General features: G+C 67.5%; 2 protein-coding genes across 6 annotated transcripts; both read left to right on the forward strand.

Moving 5' to 3' along the window:
• Positions 1–466: 466 nt before the first annotated feature.
• On the forward strand, positions 467–6,740 carry CNPY3 (canopy FGF signaling regulator 3). 5 transcript variants are annotated; one of them, XM_072857160.1, is made up of 7 exons: positions 617–760; positions 917–1,225; positions 4,726–4,849; positions 5,144–5,240; positions 5,682–5,804; positions 5,992–6,109; positions 6,231–6,740. In XM_072857160.1, exons 1-7 carry the CDS (start codon positions 715–717, stop codon positions 6,440–6,442), a joined length of 1,029 nt encoding a protein of 342 aa, XP_072713261.1. In that variant the 5' UTR covers positions 617–714; the 3' UTR covers positions 6,443–6,740. The 5 variants fall into 5 exon arrangements, 3 of the variants coding, with proteins under 3 accessions (XP_072713259.1, XP_072713261.1, XP_072713258.1); XM_072857157.1 differs by lacking the exons at positions 617–760; positions 917–1,225 and adding exons at positions 1,708–2,010; positions 2,511–2,682; XR_012041705.1 differs by lacking the exons at positions 4,726–4,849; positions 5,144–5,240; positions 5,682–5,804; positions 5,992–6,109; positions 6,231–6,740 and adding exons at positions 1,872–2,010; positions 2,511–2,682; positions 3,250–4,068 and having other exon boundaries at positions 467–760; positions 917–1,489.
• A 279-nt stretch (positions 6,741–7,019) lies between these two features.
• GNMT (glycine N-methyltransferase) lies at positions 7,020–9,376 on the forward strand. Its single transcript, XM_072857161.1, has 6 exons — positions 7,020–7,287; positions 7,442–7,569; positions 7,937–8,050; positions 8,554–8,696; positions 8,854–8,975; positions 9,069–9,376. The coding sequence occupies exons 1-6, from the start codon at positions 7,082–7,084 to the stop codon at positions 9,238–9,240; spliced, it is 885 nt and encodes a 294-aa protein (XP_072713262.1). The 5' UTR covers positions 7,020–7,081; the 3' UTR covers positions 9,241–9,376.
• Positions 9,377–9,684: the final 308 nt, after the last annotated feature.

Here is a 9,684-nt window from a genome sequence, read left to right on the forward strand (position 1 = left end):
CGTCCCACCCGTGCCTGACTCCTCCGTCCCCTCTGCCCTCCCGGCCGCCGCCGGGGAAGCGGGGCGGGTGCCCGGTTGGGGCCGGGCGTGTGCCCCGGGCGGGCATCCTTACGCTTCTTCTTAAGAGTAATTTTGTACGTTTCTACGTCACCTGTCTTCAGAGCCGTGCTGGGGGCCGGCGGGGGCCGGGGGAGCTCTCGCACGGGTGGGGCTCCGCGGGGCCGGGCGGGCCGGCGCTTAGGGCCCGGCGGGGCCGGGGCGGCTCTCCCAGGGCTTGGTAGGCGGCGGCAGGCGGGAGGCGGTGGGGCTGTCCCCCGTGGGCGAGGCGCGGGGATGGCGCACGCCCGGCGGTTCCCGCCCGCTCCGCACCAGCCGCAGCACCTCGGCGAAGGAGGGGGCGGGCGGTGGCGCGGCCGGGGCCGGGGCCGGGGCCGGGGCCCGGGCCCGCTCCATGGGGCGGTAGTGCCGGGAGGGTGGAGTGGGATGGACCGCTCCACCGCTGCGGGGGGGGCGGGCGGTACCACTGGTGCCGGAGGGGGAGGCGGGCAGTGCCACTGCAGGGGAGCCGCCGCGCCGGTGGCGGGTCCGGCCCCCGCCCCCCCGGGCCGCCCCCGCCCCCCGGGCCGCCCCGCCGCGACGCCAGGTGATGGGCGACGCAGCTGGCGGCGACAGTTGGGGGCTGAGCCCTCGGCAGCCCCGCACGCTGCGGCTGCCATGGAGGTGCCCTGGGTGCTGCTGGCTGCCGCTCTGCTCCTGCCCCGTGAGTACCCCTGGGAGGGACGGGGACGGGGACAGGGACGGCCCCGGGGGGCGGGAGGGTTGGGCGCCATCCAGCCTGGGTGCGAAGGCAGAGCTGGCAGCCGCGGTGGGTGGGACGCGTGGGGGATGCATTGCCCCTAACCCCTGTCCCCCACAGCTGGCAGGGCCACTAGGCCACTGCCCACCCTGGCCCCACCACTGAGCATGGTGGTGGCCGGGCAGCGCCGGCAGCTGGTGGTCTGCGTGGTCAGCGACCTGGCTCCCAGCTCTGGCCATGCCGTCTGGATCTCCAGTGGGAATGGCAGCATCCTGCAGTCCTTTGCCTATGGGGACTCCCAGGAGGATGGTGGCACCGCCTGCACCGTCTCCCTCCTCAACGACCCACTGGCCGAGGGGGATCTCGCCTGCCACGTGGGGCCCAACAGGACATCCCCGGCCCACAGCTCCCGCCCCATCCGCATCACGGGTACGGCCCTGCTGCCGCCCCTTCTCCCGTCCTGCCCGCTGCTGCCCAGCCTGGTGCCCCAGTGGCCCCCGAGGATGGGGGCCGGCAGGCAGCAGGTGCGAGGCCCTGCGGGCCAACGTTGCTGCCCCAACCAGCGGGTGCAGGAAGGGGTTTGTGGCTGGCCCCACCGCACACCTGGTGCTGGGCCACTGTTGCCTCCCCAGCTGCTCTCTCATCCCACAGGCAATGAGGAGGCGGCAGAGCCGTGTCCCGGCAGCATGGCCGGTGAGTCTCTGGGCCCTGCCACTGGGGGAATATCAGTTGCCGGGAAGAAAACCTGGCTGGGCTCCTGGCAGGGACCCAGCTGGGGCCATGTGGCGGTCGGGGTGGGTCCCCACAGCGTTGTGGGGCTGGGGAAGAGGGGATGAAGCTCCATCTGGGTGGGGAGGATGGGGAAGGTGGGTCAGAGCCAGCCTGCGCTCAGGGACAGCACAAGGGTGACACAAGGTGTCTCAGGAATGCGTGAGGGTGACAAAAGCCCAGGATGGGTCCTGGGCAGCCTGTTGGGCCTGAAGTCCTGTGGACGCTCCCCCCGGCCTGGCCCCACCACAGACGGGGAGGCAGCAGGGCGCCTGTGGCAGGCGTCACCCTGTCCCCTTCGTTGCAGCGCCTCTGGCCCGTGCCTCAGCGGCCCTGCTCATGGCCATCCGGGTGGTGCTGCTGAAGGTCGCGCTTTCCGATGCCCTCCTCACCTCCGTGCTCCTCACCTAGAGCTGAGGGCCTGGGCAGAGGCCCACCCCCGAGGGGTAAGTCCCCCTGGTTTGGCCTGGGGGTGTGGAAGGTGCCTGACATATTCTGGAAGGTGGAGAGGAGACCCCCAAATGCTGGAGGGAGGGAGAGACCCAGTGTTGTTTGGGGGTGCTGGGGGGGGGATCCCGTGTGGGTGGGGAAGAGAGAGGGGCTGCCACGTTCTTGTGCGTGGCAGGGACCCGGAAGTACCCCGAATTACCCGGGGGTAGGGAGGGGCCCCGCGTTACCTGGGGGTAAGGGCAGGGGCCCAGATTTCCAGGGGCAGGGAGGGGGCCCGGAAGCCTGCGTGGGAGGTGGGGGGAGGGGAAGGGACCCGGGAAGGGACCCTCCGGACCGGGGCCACGTGCGCGCCCGCTGTCACCCACGTGGGGGCTCAGCGGGACGACCCGGAAGGGATTCTACGCCGGCCGAGCAGGCCCTCGGATCGCTCGGATTGGCTGGCGGTGGGCGGGTGGGGATTGGTCAGGTGGGCCACGCGCGTCGCTGGGATTGGCAGGCGCCGCGCGGTTGCTATGGTTACCCGTCGGGGCGGGCGGGGCGCTCCCGGAAGTCCGGCCCCGGAAGCGGAGCCATGGCGGCGGCGGCAGCGGCGCTGCTGCTGGCGGCGGCGGCGGCGTTGGCGGGAGGCGATGACTCGGACTGGGTGCGGCTGCCCAGCAAGTGCGAGGGTAAGCGGGGCCGGGGGTGGGCCGGCGGGGCGCCAGGATCCGGCTCGCTGGGCGAAGCTGCGGTGATCGGCCGCCGCCCGCTGGCTGCTCGGGCCGGGGCGTTACTGGTGCGGGGGCTGCGGCCGCAGCCCCGAGTGCGCCCCTGCGGGCTGCCCCTCTGCCCGCCTCCTGCCTGCCCCCGCAGCCGGAGGAGAGGGGTGGGCGCAGGGGCGCGGTGCAGCGGCCGCCGCTGCTGTGTGCATGGGCGGGAGCAAGTATCCACCGGTGCCCCTGCAGCGGAGCGGAGCCGCCCGCGGCGCGTCCCTGCTGGCGGCTGGCTTCCGTCCTTCCCTAGGTGAGAGGTTTAGGGGTGCCCTGGCAGTTACTGCTGCTTCCAATAGGCACTAATCGCCCGGCGGTTCGTAGCTGGGGCTGGGCCTCTGTGCTGCTCGCAGTTCCACCTCAGTGATGCTTCTTCCCTGAGCAGTCCCGTGATTCACAGGCAGCCAAAGGCTTTGTAGTCAATCCAGGGCAGGTCGTGACGGACCTTTGCTGTCTGCCGTGGTTTCCTCTGTCGTTGCTGTGCAGGGACATGTGGAGCTTGACAGCAAAGAGAAAAAGAGGAAATGAAACTCCGGAGCTCTTTGCAGAGCTTTCCCTGCCAGGGAAGCAGCTCTGGAGACACTGACGTCTGAGCTGCGCTGTGGCACCTGCACAACCTCAGAGAAGCATCATAGCGAGCACTGACCACGCACTGCTCCTCTTCCTGCCCAGGCTTGGAACCTGTGTCAGTGCGCAGCGATAGCCGCGGGCAGCATCTGGATAACTGGACCCAGCAGTGAGCAATCCTGGCATGTGTGGGGACGCTGCATCAGGTGTGGTGTGGAGAGGGACGTCCTCGGGGCCTGAGTCCAGAGGGACTGCAGGAAGGAGTTCTCATCCCATCTGAGAAATGGCTGCAGTCACCTCCAGACCCTGGTGCCGGCAGAGAAAGGAAAAGTGCAGGAGGTGCACACAGGGCTTCTCGGCACGTGCACGGCAGCCCTGGAGAAGCCACCTTTCTCTCTTTCTGCCTGTGGCACATCTCTCCACTCCCATCATTGCCTGGGAGATGATGCAGTGCCTCATCGCTGTCAGACCGTTCCTGCTGAGGCTTGGCCCTTCTCCCAAAGCAGGGCTTGAAGAAGAGGTGGCTCCCGGCAAACAGGAGCCCGCAGCACAGGACAAAGCTTTCTCCAGCCTCCCGGGACCCCGGCTTTGGAGGAGGAAGGGCCACACCATGCCTGGTTTCCATCCCTCCACGTTTCTGCTTGTAAACCCCTGAGATATTTCTCTTCTCCTGCTCTCTGTTTCTATAGCTCTGTTGGACTCTTTGTTACAGAAAAAATAAAGCTTTTGTTTCCTTTTTTTTTTAGTTTTATAAAAGAAAACATGTGCTGTGGTCTCTGCTGCAGGCAGTACCCCATGCGGTGTTGCCGGAGCTGACAGCCCCTCATGTGGTGACAAAGTCCATAGCCAGCATCTTGTCCCACCACCCGGCCTGCTGAGCCCTGCTGGCCACTCGGTCCCCAACACAGCCCGTGTCCCCAGGGCGCTGGGGGAACTGTTACAGGGTGGGGTGTGCTGGTGTTGCAAGGAGGAGCTGTGAGCCACGCTGGGGCTTGCACTGTGGAAATACCTCGTCCTCTTCCAGGAGGAAGGGAGTGGCTTGGGGCACGGAGGCAGGGGCTTCAGTGGCTGCAAAGTGGAGCTGTTGGGAAACCTGCAGGCAGAACTGGTGCTGTCTGCCTTCCCAGCTGTGCCGTAGCAGCTGGCTGCATGGATGCACTTACACTGAAGCATTGATTCTGGCTTTCCTCCTTCAGGGGATCTCCAGTGGAATCAGTTGAGCTGTTCCCAATTACTACTTTGAATGGCCGAGGCGTCTGTTTTCTGCTCACAGCGGCTCTAGTGTGCCCGACTCCTGGTGCTTGTTTCTGCTGCTGTCCCATCCCCAGGTGTTATGTCACACTGCCCATCAGAGCGGCGAAACCCCCTAACCTGCCTGTGCTTTCCTTCCCACAGTGTGCAAATACGTGGCAGTGGAGCTGAAATCCGCTTTTGAGGAGACCGGCAAGACCAAGGAGGTGATTGACACCAAGTACGGCTTCCTGGATGGGAAGGGCTCTGCCGTCAAGTACACGCAGTCGTAAGTGAAAGTGGGACGGGTGGTCTCCTGCTGTCGCTGCCTGCAGTCTGCGGAGCCGGGGGCTTTGGGAGCCTGCGGGCGGGCTGCGCTGCGCACAGCTCCTCTGAGAAAATGAAACCGTGCCAGGGCTGGTGGGGTGGACAGGGCAGGGCAGCTGGGGGGGTGCTCCTTCTGCCTGGGGGAGCCTGGGAGCCACAGAGCGCTCCCCCATCACACTGGCTGGGCTGAGGCTTGCCCTGTACCCTGGCTGTTCTTGGGGGGGCAGTGCCCAAGCCCTCCCTCCTCTCTGTGCAGGGACATCCGGTTAATCGAGGTGACAGAGAACATCTGCAAGCGGCTGTTGGATTACAACCTGCACAAGGAGAGGAGCGGCAGTAACAGATTTGCAAAGGTGAGGGCTGTCCTCCAGTCCCCTGCTCCCAAGCGTCCCTCACCCACCCCTGCGCTGCCAGGGCGCTGAACCGGGGTTCGTTCTTTCCGTCCCCTGGATCCCCTGCCAGCACCCAGCATGCAAGGCCATGCTGCCCCTGAGTCTGGCGTGGGGTGCTGTCCTTGGGGGGTGGGCAGGCCCTTGCCTGCATGGAGGGAGCCAGGGGCTGTCTTGCCTGGCCTGTGTCTTCCTGTTGTTTTTGGGAGCGGGTCTGGGCAGCGAGAGGGGGACTCACTGCCACTTGAACCCTCTCCTGGTAATGCTGATGCCCCAGGGACCCTGATTTTGGCTGGCTTGCACGTACCTGCATCCCTGGGCAGGGTCGTGCGGCCAGCGCTGGCAGGGGAGAGCAGGAGCCCGGCAGAAGGAGCACCGCTTCACCGGGCAGCACTGCTCCCCCAGGGCATGTCGGAGACATTCGAGACCCTGCACAACCTGGTGCACAAGGGTGTCAAGGTGGTGATGGACATTCCCTACGAGCTGTGGAACGAGACCTCCGCTGAGGTGGCTGACCTCAAAAAGCAGGTACCCGGCCTGGTGGGATTGGCTCTCGGTGGCCGCCGTGGCCTTGTGGCTGGAGCACAGGGGGAGAGAGGGTCTGGGGGTGCGCTGCCAAGAACAGGGGACACCTGACACTGCCCTGGTCCTGGTCCTGGTCCTGGTCCTGCCCTGGTGGCACGTGGCTGGAGCTAGGCTCTCCTCTCCACGCTAGTGTGACGTGCTGGTGGAGGAGTACGAAGATGTGATCGAGGACTGGTACAGGCACCACCAGATGGAGGATCTCTCCCAGTTTCTCTGTGCCGACCACGTGCTAAAAGGGAAGGACACAAGTAAGTCTTGGCTGCTGCCCCGGGCAGCGCAGGCATGCTAGGGAGGGCAGGGGAGCCCTGCCCGAGGGCATGGGGAGCCCCGCTTCTCCCTCAGGTCCCACTCTGCCCCTCTCCTCCCCAGGCTGCCTGGCGGAGAAGTGGACTGGCAAGAAGGGTGACTTGGCAAGCGTGGGGGAGAAACAGAGCAAGAAAAAGAGCGGGAAGAAGAAGAAGAAGGGCCGGAAGGATGAGAGCGAGGGAGCTGCCAGCCTCCCGGCCGCAGGGGAGGCCCTGGAGGAGAGCGGGGTGCAGGAGGAGGCTCCGCTCACCCACAGCCCAGCCGATGAGCTGTAGGCACGCGGCCCCAGCCCCCGGGGCTCACCCCGCCGTGTCCTGCGGGTACCGAAGGTGAAGGGACTTGCGTCGTGGTGTGAGCGACCCTGGGGAGGCCGGAGCGCCCGGCCCCGGTGCGATCCTTCCCTGCGAGCGGGGGTGTGGTGCGGAGCCGCCGACCCAGCGCTGCTGCCTCCCCGCTGGGGCTCCAGCTGCGGCGGGCCGCGGGCGCTGCCCCGGCGCCGGCTGCTCGTCCTGCCCGCACCCCGCCAGGACTGTAAATAAAGACGTTTTCCCCAGAACCGCCGCCGCTGCCGGCCCTGCTTCACCTGCTGCGGGCGGGGGCTTCGCTGCGGCCGCCCGGCCCCAGCGCGGAGGCGGACGCGGGGCCCCCGGTCCGGGGCGGTGCCGGCGGCCGGACAGGCCCTGCCCCGGCGCCCCGCCCCTTTCCGGCCCCGCCCCCTCGTCCCGCCGCCGAGCCAAAGGTCGGGGCCGCGGGGGGGCGTGGCGGGAGGAGGCGGTGGGAGCGGGGATTGGCGGGGCCGCGGGAGGCGGCGGGGATTGGCGGGGCAGCGGGGGCGGGGCGGGGGCTGGAGGCGCGGCGCAGTGGGGCCGGAGCGCGGCCGGGGCCGGGGCCGGGGCCGGGGCCGTGTCGGCGGGATGGTGGACAGCGTGTACCGGACGCGGTCGCTGGGGGTGGCGGCGGAGGGGCTGCCGGACCAGTACGCGGACGGGCAGGCGGCCCGCGTGTGGCAGCTGTACATCGGGGACACGAGGAGCCGCACGGCCGAGTACCGCAGCTGGCTCCTGGCGCTGCTCCGCCAGCACCGCTGCCGCTCCGTCCTCGACGTGGCCTGCGGCACCGGGTGAGGCACCGCGCCCCGCGCCCGCCCGCCTCCCAGGTTTCCCCCCCCACCCCCCCCGGGTCCACCCTGGGCCCCGCTGCCCCCGGCCGTCCCCAGCGCCCCCCCCAAGGGCCCTCTCAGCTGCCCCCGGCCCCGCTGACAGCCGTGTCCCCAGGGTGGACTCCATCATGCTGCTCGAGGAGGGCTTCCAGGTGACCAGCGTCGACGCCAGCGACAAGATGCTCAAGTACGCGCTGAAGGAGCGCTGGGAGCGGCGCAAGGAGGAGCCCTTCGACCGATGGGGTGCGGGGGCCGCGGGGGCCGGGAGGGGCGTGCGGACACCAACACCCCACCCCGGCGCTGGGGGCCTCTGCTCTGGGCCCTTCGCATGCTGTCCCTGGCCCCTCACAGTGCTCAGGCCCCTGGTGTGGGTGCCGCTGGCCAGGTGGCCTTGCTGCAGGGATGGGCAGGGACCTGCCGATGCTGGCTGCTCGGCTCTGCTCGGCAAGCCCGGGCCATGACCCTCACCTGCCTGCTGGCCCCAGGCCAGATCCAGCACCCGCAGGGGCCAAGGAAGGGGTGCGTGATGCTGGGGTGGGGATCTTGCATGCAGGGGAGGCTGTTGGGTAGGTGGGCTGTCCCTGCCCTCATCCTCTCCCTTGTGCTGCAGTCATCGAGGAGGCCAACTGGCTCACACTGGAGAAGGACCTGGAGAAGCCAGGGGACGGGTTTGACGCAGTCATCTGCCTGGGCAACTCCTTCGCACACCTGCCCGACTTCAAAGGTGAGTTGGGGAGAGGTTGGGGGGTGTACCTATGCATGTGTACACAGCGTCTCCCAGCAGGCTGAGAACGTGCCCTAACTCATGCCATAAGTGGGGCAGTGGATTACGCACGGTGGAGTTGCTGTGTCATGGCGTGTCTCCAGGCAGGCTGAGAACATGCCCCAGGTCATGGCATGAGTGGGGCCATTGGGTCCCATGGTGATGGTGGAGCTGTGTGCATCTATGCCACATCTCTGGCAAGGCTGGAGACACACCCAAACTTGTGCCACAAGCGGGGTGGTGGGTCCCCCCCGTGGCATGCTCTGCCACGGTGAGGCTGAGAACGTGCCTGAGCTCATACCATGGGTGGGGCTGTGGGTTCTCCACGCTGGGGGTGGGGGGGGGGGGAGTGCGGGGGGGGGGGCAGGTGTGTCTGTGTATTGGTGAGATGGGGCCCCATGGGCTGTGCCATGGGGTACAGCCAGGGCCTGGGGACACTGGGGACACCACAGCTTCTTCCCCAGGGGACCAGAGTGACCACAAGCTGGCCCTGAGGAACATCGCTAGCATGGTGCGGCCCGGGGGTGTCCTGGTCATTGACCACCGCAACTATGATCACATCCTGGCCACGGGCTGCGCGCCGCCTGGCAAGAACATCTACTACAAGGTGGGTGGCTGGCAGACCCTGCCCCATCCCACTCCGCTCTGCCCCAACCCCAGACCCCTGGCCCCAAGGGGGCCAGGCAGGGCAGGGAGCAGGGCTGTGCCCAGGCTGGGGGCCACTGCGTCCCCGCAGGACACAGACATCCTCCTGCGGTCTCCAGAGTGACTTGACCAAGGACATCACCACCTCAGTGCTGCTGGTAAACAACAAGGCACACATGGTGACCCTGGACTACACGGTGCAGGTCCCCCCCACTGAGGCGGGGGCAGACCCAGAGCTGAGGTGAGAGGGGCCATGGGGGTGGCTCCCAGCATGGGGGGGTGGCTGGCGCCGTGCCCCGCTGTCCCCCACCTCACCATCGTTGCCTCCTTGCAGCAAGTTTCGGCTCTCGTACTACCCGCACCGGCTGGAGGCCTTCACGGCCCTGCTGAAAGGCGCCTTCCAGGGGAAGTGCCAGCACAGCGTCCTGGGCGACTTCCAGCCCTACACGCCGGGGCAGGCCCACATCCCCTGCTACTTCATCCATGTCGTGAAGAAGACGGCCTGAGGGGGCTGCAGAGACAAGACTCTGGTGGCTGAGAGCTGTGAGTGGCTCTGGGGACAAGCAGGGGGCCGGGGACATTGCCAAGAGCTGCCTGGGAGCCCTTGCCCATTAATTAAGAGTGCTCGTGAGAGCTACCGGAGCCCGTGGTCCGTGTGTCCGTGTATCCATCTATGGGTAGGGTATGGGGTGAAAGGGATGGCCGCAGCCGCCTCAGGACTCCCAGGGAAGGAAGGGCCCAGCCTGGGGGGAAGCATGGGGTGGGTGCAGGCACAGCCTCACCCCCAAGCCCCTGCCTGCAGGTGCTGGTCGTGCCTGTGGGTTTGTGGCTCCCATTGAAGCAGAGACAAGGGTAGGTTGGCTCCCAGGCAGTTGCACGTCACTGCCGAGCCCACTGCAGCATCACTCATAGGAGTGTACTGCAACCGGTTTTCTCCCTTGCACCCCACC

This window comes from Ciconia boyciana, chromosome 3 (genome assembly GCF_034638445.1).
Source record: "Ciconia boyciana chromosome 3, ASM3463844v1, whole genome shotgun sequence".
Taxonomy (NCBI): Eukaryota; Metazoa; Chordata; class Aves; order Ciconiiformes; family Ciconiidae; genus Ciconia; species Ciconia boyciana.

What these genes read in the sequence shown, in the direction of transcription:
- GNMT (XM_072857161.1), top strand. Translation starts at nt 7,082, where the DNA reads ATGGTGGACAGCGTGTACCGGACGCGGTCGCTGGGGGTGGCGGCGGAG. An exon ending in GGAGCCCTTCGACCGATGGG is followed by an intron (nt 7,570 to 7,936) that starts GTGCGGGGGCCG and finishes CTTGTGCTGCAG; the next exon opens with TCATCGAGGAGGCCAACTGG. An exon ending in ACACCTGCCCGACTTCAAAG is followed by an intron (nt 8,051 to 8,553) that starts GTGAGTTGGGGA and finishes CTTCTTCCCCAG; the next exon opens with GGGACCAGAGTGACCACAAG.
- CNPY3 (XM_072857157.1), top strand. Translation starts at nt 1,723, where the DNA reads ATGCGTGAGGGTGACAAAAGCCCAGGATGGGTCCTGGGCAGCCTGTTG. An exon ending in GCCGTCAAGTACACGCAGTC is followed by an intron (nt 4,850 to 5,143) that starts GTAAGTGAAAGT and finishes CTCTCTGTGCAG; the next exon opens with GGACATCCGGTTAATCGAGG. An exon ending in GCTAAAAGGGAAGGACACAA is followed by an intron (nt 6,110 to 6,230) that starts GTAAGTCTTGGC and finishes TCTCCTCCCCAG; the next exon opens with GCTGCCTGGCGGAGAAGTGG.